This window comes from Typopeltis vanoorti, chromosome 24 (assembly GCF_054136105.1).
Source record: "Typopeltis vanoorti isolate ZY-2024b chromosome 24, IOZ_Tvanoo_1.0, whole genome shotgun sequence".
Lineage (NCBI taxonomy): Eukaryota > Metazoa > Arthropoda > Arachnida > Uropygi > Thelyphonidae > Typopeltis > Typopeltis vanoorti.
The window spans coordinates 78,568,665-78,583,580 of NC_143572.1; the positions used below are offsets into that span (position 1 = coordinate 78,568,665).

Genomic DNA, 14,916 nt, shown 5'->3' on the forward strand with positions numbered 1-14,916 from the left:
TTGTGTGACTGAAGTACTCACAATCGTAAAGTTCAGGTATGGTGAAATTATCAGATGATGAAACAGACATAAGTTTGAGTTGCTGTCAACATTTTCTTAATTTTCACCTTCTCAGCATAAGAGGATCTCATAACAGGTGAACTAGCTTCCTCTTTGGATCCTGATGTAATATATTCTGTTTTGTTTTTATCTTTTGCATTTATTTTTCATCTCTCCACTTCTGATATGCACAGGTGTAGGCTGGATGACTTAGACTATGCACCAAGCACAGGCACAACAAGCAGTTTGGACATCCCATATTTCTGACATTTAAAGCATCTCAGTGGATTAGGGATATACATCAGATGGTGAAGGTTTAGTTGTGTCAAAATTAAGGATATTGTTCCTGGTTAGAACCAGGAACAATATCCTTAATTTTCCCTATGTATAAGAATATGCTTCATATCTGTCACTCCTTGATCTCTTAAGCACTGAACACATCTCATTTAAAACACCAAGGAAATCCCATTCTGATATCACTCCTCTAGAAGAATTTAGTATTTTATGAGACGTTATTGTAATTGACATTCCACCCATTGATGACACTCTGAGTAGTTTTTCTGATTGCTGCTAACATGGTGTTTCAATAAGAATATCGCCAGAATGTAGTTTCTGAACTCTTTTGGAAGATCCTACCAGTCCTAAACCCTTCTGCAGAAAGAAGAGTGACATTTTCCCTATTGGCTTTTCCGTTGCATGAATGACAAGAAACACTAATACTAATTAGAAATTAAAAATTAGAAACACTAATAAATAACAAGAAACACTGGTACACTAATGGTGTCGTGTTTTGTTTCTTACTTCCTTATTGATTTTTTTTTTTTTTTTTTAATATCGATCCCATACACAAGAGGTCAAGAGACCTATAAGCACATCAGTGTCATGCTGTATGAGGACTGCAGATAAGGACTGAGATAATTTTTTTTGTTGTTGAAGAGTACAGGTTGTAGTTGCTTGAAAATACTACATGAGGAAGGCTGTTCTAGATGACAGAAGTGGGCGGAATAAAAGAAGAGGATGAATAAACAACAGAAACAGCTTTCGTGTGTTTGCAGTTGCATGATAAAGGGATGCTGGGCAGCTGCTGCTCTTGTATAAACAGGTGCAACAGAAAGTAGAGGAATGATGGCTGCCAGCTCACTGGAATAGTGATGGAAGTACCTGTAGAACAGACACAGTGACAAAACACTGCACTGTGAGATAGAAGTTGAAGTGAATCTGTAAGAGAGGGATCATCTATGGGTTAACTGCTCACCTCTGGATGGCATCAAGGATTTTAAGGGAAGTTTTAGGTACACTACCCCAAACAAGAGAGAGCAGTATTCTAAACATGAATGGATTTGGGATTTGTATATAGTTAAGTGTGGGTTGGGTGTAAAATAGGTTCTTGAATGAAAGAAAATGCCAAGCTTCTTGGATGCTGAGGAGGCCAATGATATGATGTGTTTATGCCTGGAAAGGATGGAGGTAAACATTATCCAAAGAAAGAATCTGATCTTGTCTGGTAATTTGTGTATTATTGAGGGTAAGAGTAGGTGAGATGGGGATCTCCTTTGTGTGAGAAAAGGAGAGATTGTATTTTGGTGGCATTGAATATGACAAGGTTGTACTTGCTTCATTAGAGGACTTGTATAGGATCTTGTAGCCTGGTATGTCAGAGTACTGCATGGTTTGTCAAATAAGTAGGATGAGTGGAGAGTACTATCATCTGCAAAGCTGTGGATAGGTTAGTGGTTATTGTGAGTAGATTATTTATGAACAGGAGAAAGAGAGTAGATAATAGAACAGAGCCCTAAGGCACTCCAGCATTTGTGGTGAAGCTCAAAGAGAGGGAGCTATCTACCATGACTCACAGAGAGCAACCATGGAGAAAACTGGCGAACTACTCTGTATAGAGTTGACTACAGAGTAAGTGCAGAATTATCTATGGTACAATACTTGGTTAGGCCTTGTGAGCTCCCCCCCCCCCGAAAAAAATGAAGGATTCATATTCAAGGGATTTTTTTGTTCAGGGCCAGAGCTCACCCAACCACCACAGAGCCACACATAGATGTCCACTAACCAACAAGCAATAAATATGCTTGGAAGTGGAATGTCAGAGCTACTCCAGACACTATACAAGCACCACAGCAAGCCTTGGATCCCCCTAGCCCCAGCTCGAGATCATGGGCTATTGATTCTTACAGGCAAGCCCACTAGCTGAATGATCTTGGCCAGGCCATCCAGGACTGCCTGCCTTGCCAAAGTAGGAAAGACTACTAGGAACCTCCCTTCTAATGTCCACAGGTCAAAATGCACAGCAAACACAGTGGCAGGGGTTGGATCCCAGTGATGGTGGTCTTGAAGACAGGAGAAGTAGAGAAGAAAATAAGATTAAAAAAAAAAAAAAGAGAGAGAGAGAGAAAGAATGAAAATGACCAGTACCATCACTGTGCGGTCTCCTCCACCACACAGTGAGACAACCTAGTACCCCCACGAGGAGGGACTTTGTGGACTAAAGATTTGTGGGTTACAAAGTTTATTTTATAAGTAGAAGAGGGGGATATGACAGAAACATATAAGTTACTAAATGATTTTATCAAGTAATGCTGAAAAATTTTTCAATACATAACAGACAAGAGATTACCCCTGAAAGTTGTGTAAGAGTGTGGTTAGTAAGGACATGGGGACTAGACTTTTTTGTTTGAAAAATGATAAATGAGTAATATGGGTGAGCAGAGGTGACTGAGTGCTCTGTCAGTAAGAGTTTAATAAAAGGTATAATAGGTATTGTGATAATAATTGTTAGTGTAGACCTCCCACAATAAATTTTCTGACACTATAGATATGTAATGATGTGATATGTGATCACCTGTGTTGTGGATATGCAGACTTTTGTGAGGAAAGGATACATGTGGAATTATAAGGCTGGTGATTATGACAAGTTTAGGAGACAGCTTGGAACTATAACATGGAACGAGGAGTCGTGCAGTAAGGAAATAAATACTGCATGCGAGCTGACAAAGAAATACATAACAGCATCTATGTGTGAATATATTCCGAAGACAAAAGGCTGAATAAGGTAAGCGTAAAATGGATGAACATGGAGCTTAAGCATGAAATCTGGAAAAAGAAGGTAATCTGGAGGAAGTACAAGATGAATAACGGTAATAATCAGTTACATGAACAGTATACAGAACAAGCCAGGAGAGTGACTCAGTAAGGAAAACAAAATTGGAGTATGAGAAGAAATTGACAAATCAGGCAAAAAAATATCCTAGAGTTTTTTATTTGGCAAGTAGAAGGAAGAATGATCATGATAAGATGTGTTAATGGATGAAGTGGTAGAATGATAGCTGCTGCAGAAGACATTGTTGAGGTATTCAGTGATCAATTCATAAGGATGTTTCATCCTGATCAAGGTGGAATCATGAAGAACTTAACTGTAGAAGACATAGGAGAGGATGGCTTAATTGTGAGTAAGCAGGAGGTATTTGAGGAAATAAATAAACTTGATCACAATAAGGCAATAGGATTTGATGACATATCACCACGCATCTTCAGGGAATGGCCCAGGGAATCGGCAATAGCATTAGCATGCTTGTTTAGTAACTCTTGTAACAGCACAGGTTTCAAGGGAGTGAAAGGAGGGTAAAATTATTCCACTGCATAAGGCTGTAGCTACAAATTATAGGCCAGCCTCTCCAGTACCATCAGCATAACTCCAGATATACACAGAGGTAAGATACAGAAATGGGTTTGTTAAAGGGAGATCATGTTTCACTAACTTACTTATGTACTATAACAAGGTGACAAACACCTTGGAGAGGGGAGATGCTGGAAGTTTATTTTCCACTTGGTTAGACTATAATAAATTTAGTTTAATCCTTTACCCAAGTGTAGGCAAACAAAGTTTGCGCCTGAAGTATCTTCAGGACTGAGGAAACTTGTAGTAAAGGTGGACCAAGCTCTCATCACTCCTTGTCTCAGTATCTCCCATAATGCAAAGCACATTTCCTTGCAGACATGTATAATGCTATGCATTACGGGAAGGGCCACTACCCAGACCGGTTTCGACCTTTATTGAGGTCTCGTCAGTGGGAGTCAGACCCAGAAATGGTGATACTAAGGCAGAAGCAATGGAGAGGTCATATATTTATTTATTTATTTATTGTATGACATGTACACATGGTTAAAAGACAATAAGATATAATACACATGAGTATAGATAAGATACACATATATGATTAAAAAAAAAAAGTCTACATTCAGGCAAATACAAATATGAAATTTATGACGAGCATCAGACAGAAGATTAGTCATATTTTTAACATTTAGGTTTTTGATCCAGTTGATCGCCTCTGGGAATAGGTCAAAGATGTCCTTAAAGTCACCTGGATATGCTGTCAGCTCGCATTCCTGTACTATATGGTAAACGGTTTGGGTCTTGGCTCCACATGGACAGTGGGGATTTGGTATCTTACCCCACTTTGAAAATAAGTCTCCACATACACCATGGCCTGTACGAATCCTGTTGATATTTACTTATAAGTATAAGTAACTCGTAGTAAATAAGACCTCTCCAGAGGGGAGATGCAAATACAGTGGTATACTTGGATTTTGCAAAAGCTTTTGATAGGCTGCCACACAACAAGCTGTTAAATAAATTGAAACAGATAGGATTAGATAACAGACTTCTAAGTTGGATCAGTGACTGGCTGTCAAATAGGTATCAGAAAGTTGTGTATGTGGGTGCAGTATCTCAAAAGAGAAAGGTCACTAATGATGTACCTCAGGGGTCAGTTTTGGGACCATTGTTGTTCAATTTGTATGTTAATGATATTGGGATGGACTTAACTAATGATATGCAGCCGTTTGTAGATGATGCAAAACTGGGGAGAGCAATGTTATGGCAATGTAATGTTATCAAACAGATGTTATGGCCTTACAAGAAGACTTGAACAGATTACATGAATGGGCAAGTCAATGGAACTGTCAGTTCAATGTTGCAAAGTGTAAGGTTTTGAAATTTGGTAAGCAATGATGGGATGCAAAGTATACACTTGATAAGGAAAGTTTAAAGGAGGTAGAGGAGATGAGATCTGGGAATGGTGGTAGACAAGTGCCTGAAATTCAATGACCACATTGCAGAAGTTGTGAAGATATCACATTGGATAATGGTAATGATGCAGAGGACCCTGACATGCAGAAATAAAATGCTTATGATGACATTGATGAGACCTTGATCAGGCCTCATATGGATTATTGTGCACAGATTTGGTCACTGAGTTTTCATGGTGACGAGGATATGTTGGAAAGGGTCCAGAAAAGATTCATAAAGATTGTCAGTTGTCTTTGGAATGTGGAGTACGAGAACAGATTGAGAATGTAAGTTGCAGTCTCGTGAATAGCAGGAAATGGGGGTGGGGGGAGGATATGATTGAGACATATAAGCTAGCCAGGGGTTGTTATCGGGTTGATATGGAAGAGAATTTTCATAGAATGAGAGGGGGGGGGTAGAACAAGAGGCCATCGCAGGAAACTGTATAAGGAGGGCATGAGCAGAGGAGTAGGTTCTTTGCATGGAGAGTGGTTCGTAAGTGGAATGCATTGAATCAGTTTAAAACATAGTTGGATGAGCATTGTGCAATAGCGTATACCTCCCATAATGAGTCTCTTACTCCACAGAAGTCAAATGTTAATAATAATAATATTAAGTTACAGATGGATTGCTGACATTTGAAGGCATTCTTGATCCCACTGCATTGTTGAGCACGTTCAGGTGGGTATAATCTCACACGTACCAAAACTGGACAGCTAAGGATTAACAATTAGGGAGGTTATAGCTTAGGTTTGTATTAAGGCAGATGTAATGAGAACAACTTCTGTCAATTTAACAATTTTCCATCATAGCATCTACAAATGTTCTCTGATTTATTCCAGATCACTGGGTGAATGTCAGATTCTTGATCATCGGTGTTAAAATTACTTGGAATGCTTGATTGCATCCAGAGGAAAGCTGTTCACTTAATAGATGACCACGCTCTCAGTGGCTACCTTCAATTGCTTCCCTCATCCACTGAATTGGCCATAACTCTTCATTTTTCTCTAATCATTCAAAAATACAGTCAACCATTAGTCAACACTCATATGAGATTTGTAAAACTAAACTGGCTTGAAACGTTTGCTGTTAGGTAGTGTATTGTGTGCGTGTGTGTGTGTAGAGTGGATTTATTGCTCTTGAAGGATAAGTAACTTTTTTGTATTTTATTTGATAATATTAGGTTAACTTATTGTAGTTTTTCATTCAAGCGCATGTGAGATTGACTGAAGTATTTAGAGAGGTTACAACACTTTGCATGTAAGTGTTGTATTTTTTTTTTTTTTGTTTAAATACAATACCGTCGGCATGGCACCAATGTGATAAACTATGGCAGTAAAAACTACATTGTCAGACTATTTGAATTTGTGGGATTTTATTCAGTGCAGTGTGTGAATTGTATTTGTCAAGAAAATTAAAGAATATGTTGAAGGAAATTGAAACTGGAGAGAGGGAGTATGTATTAAGTGTTTCAAAATTGAGTGAGTGTTAGGTGACGAGAATGCAGCAATTGTTAGTAAAATTGACAGTACTGACAGTAAGATGGAAAATGTTATTAATGTCAAACATTCAGCTGTGTAAATAGAGGAGAGCATAATGGACATTAATAAAGAAATAGCATGCTTGAAAGTTATCCTTCACAGGACAACATGCGAAATTGAAAAATTGCTGAAGAAGCAAGAGATTAGAGATTAGCAGGGCTAAAAAGAGAAAGAGGCAGGTAGTCCGAAGGAATAATAAAGACTGACTGAACAAACAAGAAAAACAAAACGTTAAGGAGAAAATTATATAAGGAGATTCAACGATCAGGGGAGTACTTAATGAAAGTGAAACAAAATCATGTTTCCTGAGTGCAAAAATTCATATTAGCCATGTCATCTGGATGGAAAAATGTAAGTTGAAGAAAATGATTTGAGACATAGAAGAATTCTATGAGGGAGGATGTAAAGGAGTTGTTAGAAGAACTAAAACTGAAGAGCAAGAAAGTGAAAATTGTAAGTCTCCTACCATGCTACGACAACGATGAACTGCGGAGGAGGGAATTGGTAGCCAATGAGTCTATACATAGATTGTGCAGAAGGAATGATGTAGGACTTGTGGATCTGTGGTCTATGTTTAATGGAAAGAAGGATGTGTGCAATACTGATGGAATGCATCTAAATGGTTCTGATGTTAGGAGTCCAGAGAGAGAGCATTGTTCACTGAGTATGCAGGAAATGTTTCAGCACTTGGCTAGAGGGACCAGAACAAGGGGTTATCCCTGGAAGTTGAATAAAGTCATGGTTAGTGGGGATGTGAGGACTAGATTTTTGCAGAGGTGTGAATAAGTGGAATGGGTTGCCAGATTCAGTTGTCAGTGCTTTGTCTGTTAATGGGTTCAAGAAGTATGATGGATTGTGTGGATAGATTAGGTCTTCTGCAATGAGCCTTCGGACTCCATGGAGGTGCCTGTATAATAATAATAGTATCGTTTTCCTTCATTCCATGTGCCTCCACCCTTTGGAACATCCCTCCCTATACTGTTTTACCAATGAATGCAACTCACACTCTTTAAGAAACACTTTAATAGATTACTTTTCTTTAAGATCTATATACAATTTTTATATGGGTATTCAAGGTGTGGTTAAGTTTCCAGGAGAAAATCTTGCTACCTCTATATAAGACTAACTAAACCTAGCAATTTTGCTACAGAGGTGCTCAATAGTAATGAAAATTAGACAACTCCCAATAACTATCTCGATACTAGGAAGGGATATTACTAAAGACAGCTGAAGAACTCCAAATACCAAAAACAAACATTAAGGAGGAATTTAGGCCCAAGGCATTCTACTGTGAAATAGAGGCTAAAATAAATCGACGGTTGCTGCTACAGACCTGGGGATCAACAGGAAGATGTGGATCCTATGTATTGGTAGATTACACTGAGCAATTATTCATGGGGAACTTCAACTATATAGATTAGGAGAAAAAGGTATTACAAGATGGAAATGGAATTTATACAGCTACCAAAGGATAATTACCTGAAATGGCATGTGATGGAGGGAACCAGATGTTTGAGAGTGGTGAATCTAGTAACAGGTTCAGAAGACCTATCCATAACTACAGTAAAAACTCTAATGCAGTCACTAAAGCAAAGCCGAGCAAAATGTTCAGTTCCAAAAAAAGTTCAAGGTTGCCTCATCACCTAATTTCAGATAGTGACTAGATCACAAGATAGTATGTCAGGACATAGAAACTAGTCCATCCTCAAAAAATTCCTACATTGTCAGAAATGTATCCATGGAAAATTGTGAAATGATCTTGCCAAGCCAGAGGACATTGTGCAATGTTCCACACTACACTACACTGCAGAAATGTTGCAAGTTGGCTGACATTCAAATATGCTCAATACTTTACAATTATTCAACAATCACTGAGATAAACATTTCACCAAAGGAACTGTTATCTACAATAAAAAGTGAATCAACCTGAATGAAGCAGAGATTCCACTACCAATAAAGATGGGATTAAGAACAAGGCTATGTTTGCATTAGGTGAAATTTAAGGGTATAATCCACCACAAAATGATTCCAGAAGGAAGTGCTTCAGGATCTTCTTGACAAACTAGAGTGAGTGGATGCTATTCTGTACAAGCATTATCAGTGGGTGCATCTTTAAAGTGGGACACACAGAGAGTAGTTCACATGCAAGAGGGGGGAAGGAACAAGAAGCTGGAGATGAAGTTTCTCCTTTCTTAATTTTCCAACTTAAGTCTTATACCTGTTGCAGCATTGTTCATTGCAATCCACCTTTCCATTGTTTTTATGGACTTCAAATTAGTTTTGTAGTAATTTATTTTTTTAAAAACTTTTTGCATTCTTTTTTTGATTTGATCAAATTTTGTTTTTCTCACAATTGTCCTTACCTTCTCTCCCTTACTTCATACAATACTAGACCAGGCATCATCTAATTATAACTTGTTCTGATTGCTCTTCACCAATATTCAGGAAGTTAAGAATACTGAGAGTTTTTCAACTCCACTATGAACTGGAACAGGTACTGTAGAAGAAGTGAACTGTTGGGGGGGGGGGGGAGAAAGAGTGATGACCATAAAGTCTAATGGCTTATGTTTTGTAGAAGAAAGATTTTGTAGTTGTAAATTTTATGAAGTGTTAAAAAAAGTCAACATCTAAATACTTCTATTCACTCTTGTAAATAGAGTAATTTATCATTTATCTGACCACAGTGGGAAAGCAATTTGCTGTTTGATAACTGAAATACAATTACATGAAGCTCTACCATAAGTTGACTGACATGAATAAGTCGGTTAGTTGTAGGATTGTTATTTTGAAGGTCAAATAAATGATAGATTACTGTACTTCAGATAATATTCGATTAAAGAAAGGCAACTAGACACTTACTCCAATTTGCTGTTTAATATGTTCTGCTGAACTCTTGTCTACACTGCTCATGACTGGACCCTCAAGGCACTGACGTACTCGTTCGCCTATTCCCTTCACTCTTGGAAATAAAAATGCCTTCACTACTTCTGGCCCTAGTTCTGATAATGCAGAAATAGCACCATAGTGAGATGCTAAAGGTATTTTTTCATTCTGAAGAGCTCGACTAAACATTCGTGTCATTCTTGTCTGAATACTGTTCGTGCTAGTGTTAAAGTTTCTAAAAAATAAAACATAAGACCTGTAATTAATTTATACATATTTAAACATATAACAAACTGTCTAAACAAGTGCTAGTTAGATAATGAAATGACTCGATGATAATGATTTTTGATAGAATCACAGTCCAGAACAACTCTAGATCTAAGGCTATGAGAGTATGTCAGTTAACTGCTTATGTTCTTAGCCAATTTGCCTGTTTTATGTGGTTGAGAAACCCAAGTTTCCAAAAGAAAATCTTGTCCTCCATAAAAGATTGACAAACCAATCTTCCACTGAAAAGCTGTTATAAATGTTCCCACTTTCTAAGATAAGATCTGAGCCCAGGTCCTTCCAACAAAAAAACAAAGGTCACGTCGCCTTAGCAACTCTACTACAGAGGTGTTCAATAATAATTAAAATTAGACAACTTACAAGAATTGTCTCAATATGGGAGGGGTAATACTGAAGACACCTGAATAACTTCAACCACCAAAAATAGACTTTAAGGAGGATTTTAGTACCAATGAAGATGGTTCGTTTCAGGCCATCTGCTACAAGATGGGGCTAAAATAAACTGATGGTAGCTACTATAGACCTGAGGATCCAGAGTAAGATGTACATGCCATGAATTGGCAGATCAGCATAATGAATGAAGGTTTAGCAATTATTCACTCCAAGATTCAAAAGTTTGCAAGTCTCAATCATACACCTCTCTTTCAATGTCTTCATAATCAGTATTCCACAACCCTGATATCATTTTTACCATTCTTCTTTGCACTCTCTTCACTGTAGCAGAATCACAACGGAAACCAGATCTGCGCACAATAGTCCAAGTGAGGTCTAATTCAAGGCCTTGTAAACAGGAAAAAAATGACATCCTTATTTTTACATGTGAAAGTTTGTTACAGTATTGCAATTATCTTTTGAGTTGTATTTGTGATCTTTGCTACATGTCCCCTGAACTTCACCTTCCTATCTACTTAACACTCCAAGATCCCTAGCCTGTTCAGTTTCTTCTAGCATAATCCCAGCAATATAATATGACATTGGATATCTAATTATGCCAAAGTGCATGGCTTTACATTTTGACAGTGAACTGACATTCATTTTCCCATGCCCACAATTCCAGCCTATTCAAATCATTCTGCAAGTACTGCATATCAGCAGCATTCCAGATTACCCTACCTATCCTTGCAACATCAGAAAATAGCTGTATGTCGCCTGTTAAATCCTTCCCAATGTCATTAATGTACAGATTGAATAACAGCAGACCAAGGACTGATCCTTAAATCTTGCAGACTCACATCCCCTGTATACTGCTTTTTTGATATCTGTCAGTGAGCCATCCTCTTATCTAGAAAAGGGAAAGGGCATATTGCAAGATGGAAATGGAATTTATATAGTTACTAAGTGGTGATTGCCTGAAACAGCATATGATGGAGGGGAGCAGGGGTTTGATGGTGTCAGTAGTAATAGGATCAGAAGACCTATTCAGAACTACAATAGCAACTCTATCTCTGAGGGGCAAGCGATCATGCAGTTTTGTTCTGGAAGGTTGCTCAACATGTGAAATTCTTAGCCAAGAAAGGGTTTATATTTAATTACATAGCTGGTGATTATGACAAAATTAGTGGCTTCTTGGAGCAGTACCATGGCATAAGAAGCTACAAGGAATGAATGTTCATAGTGTATGGAAAGTGGTCAGAGATTGTTTGAGAAAAGGAATATCAGACTGCATACCCAGGGTCAGGAGGATAAACCAGAGTTAAGTAGACGAGCAGCAATATAATACAAGAGCAGCAAAAACTGTGGAGGATATATAAAGAAAATGGTGATCAGCATACACATGAGCAACACAAAATGCAGGAAAGAAGAGTGACTAGTATGGTAAATAGGGCTAAATCAGATTATGAAAGAAAATTAAAAAGCATTCAAAGGAAAGGAGTTTTTGTGATATGTAGCAAGTAAGCAGAAGAATGGGTGGATTACTTTAATCTGCTGATGGCAAGAAAGTGACAGAAGTAGAAGAAATGGTTGCATTTCTAAGTGATAACTATGCAAGGGTGAAAGAGGCTGAGAAACAGAATTGAGGTAGATCAACTGGAAGAGCTCAGCATATTGAAAAATACTGATGTGAATACAGCAGTAGGATTGAATGCATGTCAGTCTATGTGCTGCAAGAATATGTAAGAGGACTGGAAAGAAAGACAGTTCCATTACATAAAGGTGGCTCCAAGGCAGAAGTAGCAAATTATAGACTAATTAATATCTCAGGAGTGGTGGTTAAAGGTGAAATTTGCTCAACATTTTATAATATAATGACAGAATTAGAAAAAGGAAACAGCTATACCATGGTACTGCTTGACTTTGCTAGGTATTTGACAGAATACCACACAGGAAGCTAGTGCATAAGTTGGAGCAAATAGGAATGGATGAGACTAGTGGCATGGTGATGGAAGGGGGGGGGGCTGACTGACAGATATCAGACTAGTAGATGGGTGAGTGGAATCTAGGATATAAGGGTGACTACAGGAATGCCTCAAGGGACTGTACTAGGACTACTACTGTTCAATTTGTGTATTAATGATGTAGAGAATGATTTAAAAGAGAATATTCAGTTATCTGCTAATGAAAACTGGTAAGGCAATAGTTGATAAAGGTGATGAAGATATCCTGCAGGATGATTTAAATAAATTGGCAGTCGAGAACTAAACAAGTACTAAAAAACAAACCCAACAAGTTTCGTTAGTCGTCAGACTAACATCTTTAGGGGTAAAGATAACTAACAGTTTAAAGCACAAACTATAAGAAATTACGAAAAAACAAGTTCATTTAATGGTATTATGAACATCAAAAAAGTTCATTTGTAACACCAATAAATGAACTTGTTTTTTTAGTAATTTTTTATAGCTTGTGCTTTAAACTGTTAGTTATCTTTACCCCTGAAGATGTTAGTCTGACGACAAATGAAACTTGTCGGGTTTGTTTTTTAGTACTTGCTTAGTTTTAAAAAACAGTCTTTTTTAATAAAAATGTGGTCACAAAACCGGAATGATTCGATTGAACTTCTTAACCTCAGAAACCTCTGCATGATTAACGTGTTTCTTTATTCAGGGATGCCTAAGAAAACTGATACACATCAATATGGAGTTGGAATCTTCATGAGCAAAAGATTTAGTCAAAAAATGATTGGGTGAGAATCAATTTCAAAATGAATAACAGTAAATCTTAAAATTAAATTTGGAAGGCCAAAAGTTGCTCAGTGCTATGCCCCAACTGAGAATGCATCCTTTGAAGAAAAAGAAATGTTTTAGTCTACTTGATAATATCTTGATGATGACAGATGGCAACAAGAGATTACTTCTCATGGGTGATTTCAATGGTAAAAGTTGGAATAAAAGTTGAGCAGCTCTCAGATGTGAACTGTAGACTAAAATACAGAAATATTATTGAAAAGAAAATGAAAGAGTTTGAGAACAGGAATCAAACCTTGGAGATTCAGTGGCAAACTCTGAAGGAAACATTGATTGATTCTGCCAGAGAGGCATGTGGTGAGGTTGTGTGCAAGGATAAAAAAATTAGAACTCCCTGGTGGACACAGGAAGTCAAAGAGGCAGTGAAGGAAAAGAAGAAAGCATATCAAAAGTTCCTGGCAAATAAGTCAGCTTTTACTCTTACAGAATACAGAGACAAATGTAAGAAAGCTAAACAGTGTGTAAAACTAGCTAAACAAAAGTCATGGGAGGACTTTGGCAAGAATATAGAAAATAAATATCAAGAAGGTGGCAAAATATTCTGGAGGTTGTTGAAGAAGCTTAGGAATGGAGGAAAGAGTGCTGTAAAAGGAATTAGAGATGATAAAGGTGAAATGAAAACAGGAGAAAAAGATATCCTTGAAGTATGGAGTAATTACTTTGAAAAACTGCTAAATGAAACAAGCAGTGATGACAGCACAGTGGTAAAAAACACTGACCAGGCATGCAGTCAGGAATACATATCCATACTTGAAGTAGAAAAAGCCATCAAAGGCTTGAAATGTGGAAAGGCAGCAGGAGTAGATGATATTCGACCAGAAATGCTGAAGTATGGTGGTATAAGAGTCTTACAGTGGCTGCACTGCATAATTCAGAAAGCCTGGACAGAGGGACGAATTCCCGATGATTGGAGTAGAGCTCTCATAGTACCCATATATAAAAAGGGAAATAAAACTGAATGTGAGAATTACAGAGGTATTTCCCTACTGAGTGTTCCTGGCAAGATCTATGCAAGTATACTTGAGAAACGGTTGAGAAAAATTGTGGAAGAAAAGCTTGGTGAAGAACAAGCTGGATTCAGGCCAAATAGAGGCTGTCAGGATCAGATCTTCACTTTACGACAAATAGTCGAGAAAGCATGGGAATATAACAAAGATCTGTATTTAAGTTTTGTCGATTTGGAAAAGGCATATGACAAGGTGCCAAGAGAGAAGCTATTCAAAACGCTGCAGTTATGTGGTGTCAATGGGGTATTATACCAAGCAATACTTAGTCTTTATTTGAGTTGAAAGTCAGCAGTTAGAATTGAAGGAAGTACAGGAAGATGGTTTAATGTTAAATCTGGTGTGAGACAAGGATGTACATTATCCCCTCTGTTATTCATTATCTATATGGATCACATTATGAAGGAATGTGGTATTAAACATGATATCAGAAATGGAGATGTTAATGTCAGCTCTTTGCTTTATGCGGATGATGTTATACTTCTAAATAAATCCGCTACAAGTCTGCAAGATTCTCTGACTAAATTGAATAGCTGTTGTAATAGATATGGTATGAAGGTCAGCAATAAAAAGACAAAGACAATGAAAATAGGCAGAATCATTGAAAATGTCAACTGTGTTGTGAATGGAGAACCTGTGGAACAAGTAAAACATTTCAGCTACTTAGGCACAATTTTTACTGAAGATGGTAAACTAAATATAGAAATAGACAACAGAATCAGCAAAGCTGGTATCGTGGGAAGTCAATTGAATAAATTCATATGGAATAAGAAAGAAATTAGTCGGAACACTAAATTAGCTATATACAAGACTGTGTTCAAACCAATTTTAACATATGGATCTGAGAGCTGGGTCAGAAGTAAAACACTTGACCAAAGACTAGAGACCGCAGATATGAG

The 14,916-nt window shown here is 37.5% G+C and overlaps 1 protein-coding gene across 1 annotated transcript in view; it reads right to left on the bottom strand.

Moving 5' to 3' along the window:
• Positions 1–14,916, bottom strand: part of LOC150093426 (transcription initiation factor TFIID subunit 6-like) — a 162,756-nt gene that overhangs the window by 40,185 nt on the left and 107,655 nt on the right. Inside the window, exon 10 of the mRNA XM_090413591.1 lies at positions 9,520–9,778. Within this exon, the coding sequence (XP_090269717.1) occupies positions 9,520–9,778 (259 nt within the window). The remainder of the gene's footprint in view (positions 1–9,519; positions 9,779–14,916) is intronic.